This window comes from Siniperca chuatsi, linkage group LG13 (assembly GCF_020085105.1).
Source record: "Siniperca chuatsi isolate FFG_IHB_CAS linkage group LG13, ASM2008510v1, whole genome shotgun sequence".
NCBI lineage: Eukaryota > Metazoa > Chordata > Actinopteri > Centrarchiformes > Sinipercidae > Siniperca > Siniperca chuatsi.
Window position 1 is genome coordinate 7,312,979 of NC_058054.1, and position 14,214 is coordinate 7,327,192.

Consider the following 14,214-nt stretch of genomic DNA (forward strand, 5'->3'; position numbering starts at 1 on the left):
GTGATTATGGGTTATGCCATTTCAGTGAAGGTAATTAAGATGGTGTGGGATATTTTAATAACACCAGCAGAGGAGCAATGAAAAACAGGTGTCCCTCTGCATCCTCTGCGTTAAATTGCCAAGCAGGAATGAGGCTCAACCGGTAATTAAAGACAAATTTGCTTTTGAAATAACTTATTTTTTTCTATTCGGTGTTTTATGTTCACGTAATGCTTTTATTGTAATCGCTAACTACCTTTAACAGCAAATCTACCTGCTGTTAGAGAAGCTGAAGAAATGCCAGCTGAAGCCTCGGCAGTCCTGGAAAAGTATTGTGTTGTGTGTGTATATAAAGTATTCTGGGTTGTCTTATGAGAAAAGGTCAGACAGAGGAAAAGAGAAGCCACAGCAGGCCCACTGTGCAACGGAGAACGTGCAACAGCTGCTGCAGCGGAGAGTCACAACAGGAGCCTCACAAGCTGAAGTGGATCTAGAGTGACCAGAACCAGACCTCCTTTAAGACCCGAGCCCAAATTTATCTTTTCCTAGAATTGTTACTTAGGAATACTCTAAAGAATCAATTTAGGAATAAAAGGTTCCCTGCTAAAAGTGAAGAATAGACACGTTTAACAAGAAATTCACTCCTTTTTATAACACAGTGTAAGAGTAACCTTTAAAGGCCATGCACACCCACACGTGTTTTCAGTTATTTTGGCTGACGCTCAGGTTCAAGGTGGGCATGCTTATGCTGGAACATACTTCTTCCATATTTCTATAAACTAATAAAGGATAAAGGTGTTAATTTGCTCTGCCTATCAGGTATGTTTCCATCCAACAGTTTTTATGCACATTTTCAATTTGGGTATAAAAACCCAGGGGAGAAAAACGAGTGAGAATTAGCACCACCAACTGTTTATCTCGATGCACCCAACTTCTAATATTCGCATAACAGAAATTCAGTTAGAATTTGTGCTACAGTCTGTGTACACCCACACAGACCTGGAAAGTGGTCTAATCAGCCAAAATAAGCAAAATCACCTGTGAAGGTGGACCTCAGGTGTGCAGGGCAAAGCAGGAATAGCCAATAGACCATTTTCACAGCGGACATTTTGTCATGGCAGGAAAACAAGTGAGCTGATTTTTGCGACTTGCCAAATATGTTAATTAACAACATTTCGTAATTAGGTTAATAAAAAAATATGTAATCCAGCCAGCATTACCTTTCCTTCAAATGTATTTGCTGTTGCAAATTAGTTGTACCTAATTTGATCCATGCTGACTCACTGTCATGGCTTACTGGGACATTTGATGCAACTGAGACATCGTTAACACAGTTTGTTTCCCCTGTGCTTTTCCTTCTTGGACGAGTCAAAATATCAAGGATTCAACCTACATCTGCTTGATTTATTTTTAATTTTTTTAAATGTAGTCTAAAAAATCCTCACGTTTTGTGATAAAATGTAACAGCAAAAGCCTATTTGTTATGTTTAATATTTTTTTTTAAGTTAAGGTTATACATTTTATACATTGGGTTGAAATGAACAACAAATAGCCTACAATGTTAAGACGGAGGAATATATAGAAAATTAGACAAAATGGGGGGGGAAGAACCAAACTGAAGCAGGAAAGAAAGTCTGCTGCTGGAAGAGAGAGAACGTCAGAAAAGACATAAGTACAATCTAGTACAAAGGACATGCATTGAAAGACGTTGCAAACAAAAGAAATTCCAGCTTTATTTTTTGCCATTTTCAGCCCTTAGGAATGCAGAAATGGGAGCTGTGCTGTAGATAGCTGTAGACACAGACAGCCTTAGAAAAAAATGAAGTACCTAAAATCAGTAATCAATACTAAACAACCTCTAATCACTGTAGTCACTCAGGTTGAAGGTTTCAAGTATAAATAACCCTTGCACTGTATGTGCCTGCTGGTGTTTCTAGTGTGAGAAGCAAAAAAAACAAAACTGGACCCTTGAATCAAATAATGAGTCACAAGAAAAAATATCTTTTTTTTTTTACTAATGTTTCATCTACATGGCCCCAGAAGAGTACACTGATGATGTTCAGCAGGTGTTTCACCTTCAACTAATTACACCTTTACCTCTCAGCAGTTGCAGAACGACCATTATAATAAACTCAATGAAAATACACCTGCTCTTTAGAAATTAATATAATGCAACAACAAAAACCCAAAGAGCAGCACAATTCTCGTTCTCATCAGCTGCTATTTTGACTTATTTGATCAAGTATTGAATCTGTAATATTATTTTTCTCAAAGAAAATAGAGCACTCTACCTGCAAGGTGAGAATTTATTTTTCAAGGCAAATCAAGTTGTTTTTGCTTATCAAGTGCCATTATCTTGAAATCACTCATCTCCCTTATCAAATACAAGCGGCGTTTGAAAATAATCTCACTTTTTAATTGAATTAAGATTTTAAAGGACCAGTGTTTAACATTCAGGAGCAGCTGTCGGCAGAAATATAATATTCATAAGTGTGTTTTCATTAGTGTATAATCACCTGAAAAATAAGAATAGTTGTGTTTTCATTACCTTAGAATAAGGTTTTTATCTATAGAGGGAGCGGGTCCCTTTCCACGGAGGCCGCCATGTTGCATCACCATGTTTCTACAGTAGCCCAGAGCAGACAAAACCAATCACTGGCTCTAGATAGGGCCGTTTGCGACTTTCACGGCTACAGTAGTTTCTCCTTACACGCTTGGAAGGGGAGGGTGAGGCGAGCGGTATTAAAATGGTTGCAGTCTGCATTTTCACCACTAGACATACTGGACCTTTAAGACTCAAGGATCAACACAGTGAAACTACTCATTACATGGGTACTTTTGCTAGATTACATTACCAAACTGTGTAAACATGTATGTCTTCCCGCTCACAGCTTGCTTCCAGCCCTTTTACAGACAGCCATTGAAGCTAAGAGCTTGACATTTCACACCACAATATTCATCAGCATGTTCATAAATAAGGAAATGAGACTTCTTAAGTGAGATTAGCTGCATGCCTCCTGACTAAGACCTCTGCGCATCCATCTCAGATTGCTTGGTGACAAAATGTTGTGCTTTTGAACTTTTAAAAGTTTTCTAATTTGCAAAAGGTGTGCATGTGCGCGTGCACATGTTTGTGTTTGTGTGCAGTACGGAGCTGTTGTCATATTAAAACCCAGTGGCTATGTTTGCATATCACAACAAATCAACATGTTCCAGACAACCTGGGTCCTGTCTTAATTAAATGAAAATGAGAAGTCTGTGCTTCAGCTGCGATAGCATCACTTTGGGTCGACACTGTTTTTTGTCGCATGGACAGACTCTAATAAAGATGAAAGTCGGACAAAAGTGCTTTGTCACTATTCATCACACTGTCACTTGGCCAGTGCAGACTGATTGATTCAGGAAAAAAATAAACAGTGAAACAACAGGAGCTGACCATTTGTAGACACATTTCTCCTGCAAACATAATGTTGCATTAAAGGTCAGATTTGGGTGAAATAATGGAGGGACGAAGGAGGAGAGTTGTTTGTTTAACTAAGGCTGTGTCTGAAATCATTTACTTTCACACATTTCTCACATTTACATTTACTACATAGTGCACTATATTTACCGTCCGCCATTTTATTTGACTGTCCGAATTCTTGAGTGGGAAATTTATGCTCTATATAGTGCCCTCAAAAATTCCCACAATGGAACAAGTGTCCATGACATGCACAAGACATGACCGACTGACTAACATTGCACCACAGTACTAACATGTCTAAAAATACACAAAGGTGTGAACATAAGGCCTTGCCAACCCAAGACAGCAGACTTTATCTTCTTAGTTACACTCAGGGGGCCCTGTCTATGATGTCTCCTGAACTCTTTTCAACACTCTGGGAACATTTCCTCACTCCCCTACAGCTTCCCACGAAGATGCGTTTCTGTTCCATCATCCCCAAGCAGGGGAAATGTTCAAAATACAAATGCTAAACAAGCTTTTTCTTTAAGGATTTTTGCCTGACGTGTATCCCCCTACACTGTTTCACTGTTCTACACTGAGAAAAAAGTCTGAACACCTTTTTAAACAACCAGGTAAAACCACTCCAAATGTGTCACCCTCATCAACCGGAGGCGAGCAGGTTGTCGAGATGCCTGCCTGGTTGTTCTTGTCAAGACTTTTCTTATCAGGCCCGGGCTTTGTTTCTCTGTCTTGCCAAGTTAAAACCTCAGCTGCTGTGGATGCTCGTGTATATGTGTGGGAACAGACAAGAAGCAGTAACAAGCTTTCTGAAAGGAGCAGGGTGATGAGGTGGATGAGAGATCAGGAGCTCATCCTGTCAAACTGCACTTAAGCAAGAGTTTGAACCTCTGCCTCCTCACATCATTTAAAAAAAAGATGACTTGTCCTGGGAAAAGAACCAAAGAAAAGTTACGACTTATTTGGACGCATTTTAAGTCGTTTTTTTAAAGTTTAAAGTCTAAGTGAAATGAAAAATTACTTTTCAGCCACGCTAGCACCCTGGCTCTATGGATGGCAGTGTTGGTCTGTCTGTCAGTTGGTCCACTACTTTGGTCCAGATTGAAATAGCTCAACAATTATTGGATGGATTGCCATGATGTTTGGTACAAATATTCATGGTATCAAGAGGAGGAATCCTTATGACTTTGTTGATCCTGACATTCCATCCAGATGGATTAGCACCAAATTTAGTAAAGACATTCACGTTTCCTGATGATGTATCCTATTGACTTTTGTGATGTTGAGGTGAGGTTGACATTTGTAATGAGTGAAATGCCTCGACAACTGTTTGATTGTCATGAAATTTGGTACACACATTCCCCCTCAGGATGAATTGTAATCACTCTGGTGATCTAGAGCCATCATCAGGACAAAATTTCAATTCGTCCAATACTTATTTTATGACCAAATACTTCATTTGTTTTTCGTGCTAATTAGCAAATGATAGCATGCTAAACTAAGATGGTGACTGTGGTAAACATTATACCTGCTAAACATCTTATCATTGTGAGCATGTTAGCATGATAGCATTGGCATTTAGCTCAAGTACAGCCTCACAGAGCATGGCTGTAGACGTCTTGTTATAGCTTAAGTCTAACTTAAGTCCAAGTCTTCAGCTCTGATACTTCTATTTAACAATACAGAATCAGTTTTCCAGTATGTTTATAATACAATGCTAATGGTATTACTTCCCAAATCTCCTGCCCCTCTGCCTCTAAATTCATCTTGTAACTTCACCATCTTATTTAATATTTCCAAAGGGGCCATCCTAAAATGGACCTGATAACTGATGCATGAATACATCCACTGGTCTCCAGTCACAATCCCAGTCAAGATGAGGTTCAGCTGTGCAGCAGGGGGAGCATGACAAGATGCACAGCTGTGCCCGATTCAGCTGAAGGATTCAAATGTATCCCTGCTGAATTATTTTTTTTTTTTTACATCAGCTCATACTTGAATATTTTTACACTGTGTGAGGAAACAAGAACAGTTGTGATGCATTTTTCCACTCAAACAAATTTTATAAATTAATTTAATGAATACTGATTGTTCCAAAAGTGCTCTCGACCACAACAGTTAAACCCCCTGCATGACTGTGCTTGGCAGTGATTACAGCTCTGGCTACAGGCCAACGGGCCAGAGATCAACATCAGGAAGTTTTCTGTCACTACTGCATTGTCAAAACAAGAGCTAGTACAGCTGAGGGTGATTGTCATTAGTTTTGCAGGTATTGGGTCATAAACCAAGGTATTGGGAAACATTAAAGTTTGACCTGATGATGGCGCTAGATGAAAAGTCATGGGATCACCAAAGTAATCACACTTCATCCTCTAGGGACTTTCTGTGGTCAAATTTCATGGCAATCTACCCAGTAAGTGTCAAGATATTTCACTCAAAACCAAAAATGTGAGTCACGAGGTGGTGCTAGAGAAAAAGTCAGGGGATCACCGTCATCTTCCTCTGAGGACCATGAATGTCTGTACAAAATGTAATGGAAATCTGTCCAATAGTTGTTGAGATATTTTGGTCTGAACCAAAATGGTGGACTGACCAACATTGCCCTGGCTTGAACCACTGTTGGGCTAAAACACATAAAACAGTTTGTGTGATTTATATCATTTCATTCAGGCCATTAAGATGGTTTACAGTCATTTAATCATCAGGTCTTCAAAACACGTCCTAAACACATTTTGGCATTTCATAAATGTAAGGTAGTTTAATTTAAAAAATCCTCCAAAGGAGACTTTGAACTGTAATTTTACACAGCAACCCTATGAGAGAGACCACTCTGATGGACAGTTAGATGTAGAGAGATTTTCTAATGCAATGAAAATATGATTTCATATTTCTTTCATAACAGCATATCTCAGAAAACTGTGATTAGTGCTCATTTCTTTGTGGGTGTGACTAAAAAACTGCAGTCTGAAAGCAGGCAGATCGTTCTGCAGCTGAAGCTAAGTGATTTCAACTATCTGCACTACATGCAGACCAAGGCTACTTTCTGATTAAGGGTTTGATTATTTGACAGGGTTCATTTGTATCAGTCGATATGTAGGATGGATCTGTATTTTAATGAAGCTGTGAGGGAACTTGAATGATCTCGCAGTCAGGAAAATCGACGTCTGGATTTAAATAAATCTTTATTCTGCCATAATACACCGATGTGAGATTTTCTGATTATCTTTCCCAGTTAATCACATTCAAAAAATCAAATATAGTACAGTTTTCATCCTCGCGCTCTCCCACGCATGAAATCCATCTAACTGTATTCTTTCTCTCTTCATTCCCCGCAGGAGGATATCAAACTCCTGGCTGAGCACCGGCTGGTTCACTATGACCATCGCCCTGGAGCTGTGCGATAGGATCAATGTCTATGGCATGGTTGCCCCGGACTTCTGCAGGTGAGACAACGGAGCTGAATGTAAAACATCACCATCAGCTCACCAACAATCACTAAGAGTTTTTAAAGCAGCGCTGTATATGCAGCCGCTTCAAGTTTATACAAATTCATAGCAGCACATCCGCCTGATAAGAGAGATTAAAACTGTAAGTATATTCAGGCAGCTGATAAATAACATGTCAGTGTGGCAAGAGATGTTTTTGGAATGCTAAAAATTGCCTGAATATTAGTTTAAAACAAAAAAAGTTAGTAAACAAGCCAGGTCTGCTCCTTTTTTTTTTTCTGGCCACCACAAACATCAATTGCTCATAGCTTCCCCTCTTTAGGCTCCTTATGCAGGAGCCCCAGAAGGTGTGGTTTGGTCATCAGGGAAATTCAGATCACCTGCTCTAATTACCTGCTACCTCGTCCACCTTTTTTTGTTTAGTTATATTTGTTTTGTTAGTCAGCATCTCCACGACCAATTTTTCACGCATTTATCCTCTGCAGACGCCACAAATTTGCTGTCAAAAACAACATTCAACAACTGAGCTACTGAGGACTGCAAAGGATACATGAGTTGTGTTTCCCCCAATTTCAGGAATTTGAGATAAGAAAGGCCTTGTTCACCCATCATGATATATTCTGGTGTTATCAGTATGGAAATGCAGACTTCTGAAGATCCAGTCCATCAACTGGAACGCAGCTTATGTGAAAGAGGTGCACTAACATTAGAGGGATAATGGCACGTGTAGCCCAAAGGCAGGCCATATTTTACTTCAGTGATTCCTCTAGTCTAAATGAGTTTTTCAAAATGTTTTTGGTCAGGTTAACACATCCACTCTAATGCTAATACTAACTAAATGAAGACGCCATCCTGTCTCACTTTCAACTGACTCTAATTGCTTATTTTTTTAAGTGTTACTGGCATATTTGTGTTTCAGAAATCAAATGTTACTGTTGATTAGCAATTACCAATTATGGTCGTTTAGTCAAATCACAATATAGTACATACTGAAATGTTGTGACGACGTGAAGTGAAGGTAAAAGTGAACTTCACACAACATATGTTTCAGGTATGTAACAGCTGCACAGGTGGTGGTTCAATTTCCCCATACAGATGGTTTGGACCTTCTTTGCAGTGATAATTGCTAAAAAAAAATGTAGCAGCATTAGTTATTATTTCAATAGGAACATTAATGTTTAAATTAGCTAATGAACTAAAGTCTTAATGTTGCCTTGGGAAAACCATGTGTCTGAAAGGTCAACTTTTCATGAACTACAAAAAATGTTTTAAGCTTTTTTAACAATGCTTTTTTGGGTTAATAGCCCCAGACGCTTCTTATTTTGAGTAATGGGGTCCTACAGGAACACTCAATATTCTGTCAAGTTTAGGTTATTTGATTTTTGAGCGATTTCTCTGTTTCTTTTTCTCTGTGCTCTTCTCACTGGTTTGAAGTGGGCAGGGCTCATTTAAGAAAAGGTGATGTCATGTACTTCTGTGCACCAATCAGGATTTAGAAACATGTGTTGCTGTTTGTTTAGTCACTGTCAATCAAATTTGATCAACCCAAACCACCAAAAACCTGATGAGGCAGATTACGTGAGAGTTAAATCTTTTATAAATAATACCTGAAGATGTGATTGATTTATTTATTTATTTTTTTACTTGTATGATTGATTTAGTCACTAATATTTAATGTTATAGAGAAACAAGAAACAGTTTTCTACTTCTTAGCCTAAGAAGTAGATTTTCTTTACCCATCAAGAAGCATTTAATCCTTCAAATTTTGAGATGCAGAACGTGTTTTTTACTGGGCAGCAGTTCTAACCAAAATAAAGTTTCTCTAAGTGTCCTTATTAGTATTTGTGGGTGACATAAAAAAATAATAATAATAATAATAAAAAATTACGAAATGAACTGCAAATGAGTACAATAAGCATGATACAATTACACACAAAGGGACACCAACTTTAAAACAATACCACTAAAGCGTCGCCACAACAAATACCAAAAAAGTGATAATGTAATGTAGTAATGATAAACACCGTAGAAATGCAAAGAACTATGGGATACGTAGCCGGTTCTGAGTCTGTCTTGCTCCTAGCAACTAACTCATCCAGCCTCATTAGCAGAGTTTAATGGTTTGAATTACAGCTCCCATCTCATCCATCTCAGCCAACACTATAATTGGGGGATTTTATTGGACAAGGAACAAATCTTAATAGATTTCTCAATAAAAAATAATAAACTGTAAAATGTTCTGTATATCTTTGTTCCTGTTTCTGATTAATTTAAATATTTAGTTTTTATTTTTGGATCTGGCACAAATTCAATCTTGATGATAATGAAAAGGGAATGCCGGTTCATTTCTTTGAACAAATGGTTGCCTTAAGCTTAAGCTTAAGATACTCTGCAATCCTTTTAGTTCTCACAAGTGAAGTCTGTAGATTTTACTGGATATGATCCAACTTAGAATTCAAAAGTTGTGTTTCTCTAACATCAAGTCAGATGTGTTTTAAAGACATGAAGGGTAGCTATTTATAAAGCCAAAGCATTTATAAATCACCAATGAATATAAATGATGCATCTGCTGTGCTATCAGAAACATCCAGATAAAATTTCTGTTTTCTTTTCTCGTTTTTTTTAAAATTTTATTTACTTCCTGGAATTGTTTTCCACGTTGTTAAGCTGCTGCTTGCTGTTTTTTTGAAGTACCCTCCTTTCCTTTTTTTTCTAAAGAACGCATTTGAAAAATATGTTGACTCATGAAGAAATCAGTGTTTTTAATGACTTCTTACAGAGTACTAAGTCACTTCTTTGGACCTGTAATTTTCATTTTGTGGCCTTGTGTCTCAAGACTTAATTACTGTAATTTGTGAAATTGCTGGAACACAGTGGTGAGGTGCATCTTTTCTCCAGTTTAAGATATTTTTTAGGCATTATTTGCCTTTTATTTCACTGCCAATATGTGCAAAGAGACATGAAATAATCCGTCAGATTTTAATGACATTGTATTACTTGGTATAGACTTTAGACCACTGAACAATTTCAGTTTCACCAAAACCAGGTCTGTTGTGCATGACATTTATACAAAGAAACAAAAGGAATATCTTGCCATATGAGCCAGTCAGGGTTATTTTAAAAACAGTAGAACATGACAGAGACTCAGTGTTCCCCAAATAAGTCTCTGAAGAATAGAATAAACAAACACGACCTGTCCTTATCTGTATACAGTGTATTTGCTGGTCTAAGAAAAGGTGAACTGAATTAAACATAAACAAAATTCATCATAAACTGAATTCAAATGAAAAACCAAGGAGTTCTTATGGAAGGCGAATTAAGCTGCCAGAATCATAAGCAGCATCATTAGGGTTGCCTTTTCTTATCTAAGAAACATATTATGTGGCCAAATGTATATGGACACCTCTATGGGAAATCTTAATGCTACAACATACAATATTTCAGACAACAGTTTGGGTAGGGCGATGGCCTGTTTCAACATGCCAGTTACCCAGCGCACAAAACCAGATCCATAAAGAAAGTGAGAGTGCAGGCTGTTCATAGCAGAGTACTAATGTCCATGTTGTTTTTAATGAGTTTAATGTTCAAGTGTCCACATATGTTTGAATTTATTCTGCTTTAATGGTTTTGCTATCCTGTAAAGCAATTTTAAATGGACCTGAACCATTTCATGTCCCCTTTCCCTCATCTCATCATAGTTTCAGCTAAAACTTACAGTTCAGTCAGGACACTCAGTGTCCAGGTTTTAAAATTTAATGCAACAATACATATTTTACTTTGGTGCAGCTCTGCTCAGCGTGACATAGACCGTCCCTGAGCTCACAAACCCCCCCGGCAGAGCCGGAGATGCACAACATTTGCAGAACATGAACACATATTTAAGAAAGGTGTTTGAGCGTACGAGAGACCAGCCTAAGTATAATACTGGGCATAGGCAAAATTCAGGTATAAAAACGTTTTATTTAATCAAATGTAAAACGGAGAGATGGGTGAATGTGTTTAGTATTTTTAGTTCAGTTTGTGTAATACTGTATCTAATTAAATCTGCTTACTGGCTGTCTTTCTTGTTATAATGAATAATAACTAAAAATTATTTTAACTATTGGTGTTTTTATCCTGTGCCATGCTTCAGTTTTATGCAGAACATTTGGTTTTTGTCAAACAGAACTTTTGTTTCTTTATTTGGCTTTTTCATTGTGATCAGCTGCAGGTGGCATTTAAAGATGATATAAAATGAGCTAAATTTGTCTGCGTAAGCCCTGCAAAGACAAACAAATGAATGCAGATCAGTCCTTCTCCTTCACCATAAAATGAAAAACACTCTGTGGTGTCACATGAAACTCAAGTGACTCATTAAAGCGTTTTTAAATGTCAACTGTCTCTCTCACTGCAGGGAGCCTCAGCACCAATCCGTTCCCTACCACTACTACGAGCCACGTGGTCCAGATGAGTGCGCCATGTACATTTCTCATGAGCGTGGGCGGCGGGGCAGCCACCACCGCTTCATCACAGAGAAGCGGGTCTTCGCCAAATGGGCACGGACTTTTGACATCCACTTCTACCAGCCGGACTGGAGCCCTCCGCCTCTCCCAGCCAACCGGACGCTGGAGGGTACGGTCACAGCGGCGTCCCTGGTAACCCAGAAGACGTGACCGCTGTTGGGGTGAAGAAAATCCTTAAGAGATTAATCTCAGAATAACTGAGGATGGGGAACATTTGCACTGAGGGCTAATGGACCCTTATCAGAAAGGATAGAACATGAAGTAGGCAAGAATAATAGTTACCACAGATGAAGAGTGGGTCTTGTTGATCCTGCTGGACATTTGTCACTAAAATTTCTCCAGCTCCACCACTGCAGCTCCGGCAGTGTGTTTTGTTTACTGAGGTGAACCAGTTCAAAGTTCTACATCCGTTTCTGAAAACCTTGTCAAGCGAGGTTATACAAGGGAGCAACATCATTACACACCCCACTCTCAATGCTTGCATGCAGTGTCTTACTGTGGATCCTCCTTGTCTTTGTGCATACGTGTGTGTGTGTGTGTGTGTGTGTGTGTGTGTGTATGTATGCATGTTTACCAGAGGGATCACAGAGGATACAAACTTGAGTTTGGGCTCTCCAAAAAGCCTCTGTTGGATGAAGGATCTATGCAGGATTCACTGCTTACAGTTCACTGAAAGAAAAACACCATTACGATGTCTGTAATCTGACAGTTTAAACTGAAAACTAATAATCCTGTATCTTGAGTTCAATTTGGCTATTTGAAAGTATGAATTATCACTGTTCAGATGTTCTATTCTTCTGCGGTTTTAGAGATTGAAGAGGTCAAGTTAGATGAGATTCTTTAGACCACTGTGTCGTGCAACAAAGGCTCAAACTCCTTCAAAGCAGATATGAATCACTTCCCTGACTTTCATTTACACTGTCTTTCAGATGTGTGCATTGTAAGATCACTAAAGTGTCACCCAAGTCAAACTTTGCAATGCAGCACTTCCTGGCTGAATGACAAGTGTTTAACATTAACTTGGAGGTTTTATCTCATGTGTGTGCACCTCCTCTGCCCCATACATATGTATCATAAGGCTTTGTCGGCTCCTGTCACCAGTTAATAGCGCGATTTATATAGCTACAAGCTGGATTTCCATGTAAATGCACAGCTATGTCACACAAGACAAGTGGGAGATTAAGATCGAGAGCAGGGATGCAGCAGCGGCATCCATCCTACTATATTCATCTGCTGCTGCTGCTACCGTGAGCCTGAATCGCCTCGCAGGAGAATTACACCGTTTTTTTGTTAAACTGATGAGTATGTGATCTGTCACTCTTCTCCTCTCTCGCTCTCGATTTGTGTTTTATGTGCACTCGCCTCTCATTTGTTGGAGTATATGTTACTTGTAGACTGCCCCTTCCTCTCTCTGAGATCCTCTATTTTCCCCCCTCCATGAATAAGAATCAGGTTGTCAGTCCGCAGAAAGTCATGACACGTGTGGTTATACTAATGATTCATCCTGGGCCAAGTCCCTATTGATTTTGCCCTCATCTCTGTAATGTGATTAATGAGAGAAGAGATGCTGTGGGTCAGATGTATAGGTGCTCACACCACGAGAATGTGTTTCACATCACGTTTCCTGTCGCCTGGCTCTGAGTCCTGCTGCTGACTTTGTACTGTAGCAAAGACCAAGAGATGTTTTTGTTTTCTAGAGATGTTGACTCATCTGTGAATGGCTGTGCACAATGGTCTGTATTAGCAAAGTGATAAGCACTTAAATATTTTTGGGTTTTGCCTAATTAACTGAATCATAGTATGGTGTTGTAGGGTTGCAACTGACTATTTTCATTTTAGATTCATTGTTTAGTCTATAAAATGTCAGAAAATAGTGAAAAATGTGAAGTTCCCAGAGCCCAAGGTGACATTTTCAGATTGCTTGTTTTGTAAAAACAGTCCAAATCCAAAAGAGATTCAATTTACAGTGATTAAAAAAACAGAAAAGCAGAAAATCCTCACACACACCTTTGACAAGGGGGTATATTTGAAATGTTTGCTTCAATAATAACAACAAACGAATAGGTTGACAATTGGGGGAAATATGATTATTCCCTTTCTTGCAGACATTTAGATGAAAGGACTAATGCATCTCTCATGTCTGTACAGTAAAAATGTAGCTGGAGCCAGCAGCCGGTTAGCTTAGCTTAGCATAAAGTGAAAACCGAAATGACAATTTTTACAGGAGGGTTATGTGCCAGACTATTTCTTGATTCCAGGAAGTTCCTGGTCCCAGCCAAGAAATATTCCAGCACACAAACCCCCATAAAATGTTGAATTGTAATTTTTACATGTATGCTAGTTTTTGTACAGATAAAGGAAACAAGATGTATATTAATTAGAGCTTTAAAGGTGCTGGTAGGTGGATTTTGCTACCTTTTGGACAGGGTGGGGCTGGTTGTTTTTCCCTGTTTCCAGTCTTATGTTAAACTAAGATGACTGGCTGCTAACTCCAGTCACATGTTTACTGTACAAACATGACAGTGGTCAAGCAACCTTATCTCTCAGCAAGAAAGTGCATTTCCCAAAATATCAAACTATTCCTTTAAACGATTCATTAATTGTTGCCAATTTTCTGTTGATCAACTAGTCATTTCAGCATTGATGTTAATCGGTTTTCTTTTCTAATATGTTTGCACATGATGGAAATGTATCATTCTACTCAATAAAAGACTTTTTATCAGTAGTCCTGCATTCAGCAGTTTCTATATGTAGCTGTAACAGAGTGGTAAAAATGTGAGAAATAAAATTTGAATATTATGTCTGTATTTGTGTGTAGTAGCCC

At 38.6% G+C, this 14,214-nt stretch overlaps 1 protein-coding gene across 3 annotated transcripts in view; it reads left to right on the forward strand.

Moving 5' to 3' along the window:
• st6galnac5a (ST6 (alpha-N-acetyl-neuraminyl-2,3-beta-galactosyl-1,3)-N-acetylgalactosaminide alpha-2,6-sialyltransferase 5a) overlaps window positions 1-14,115 on the forward strand; it is a 42,608-nt gene extending 28,493 nt beyond the window's left edge. For 2 of the 3 annotated variants that reach the window (XM_044218806.1, XM_044218807.1), the window contains exons 4-5: window positions 6,778-6,885; window positions 11,282-14,115. In XM_044218806.1, the coding sequence (XP_044074741.1) occupies window positions 6,778-6,885; window positions 11,282-11,540 (367 nt within the window). In that variant the 3' untranslated portion in view covers window positions 11,541-14,115. The other variant, XM_044218808.1, reaches the window with a different exon arrangement.
• The last annotated feature ends 99 nt before the right edge of the window (window positions 14,116-14,214 follow it).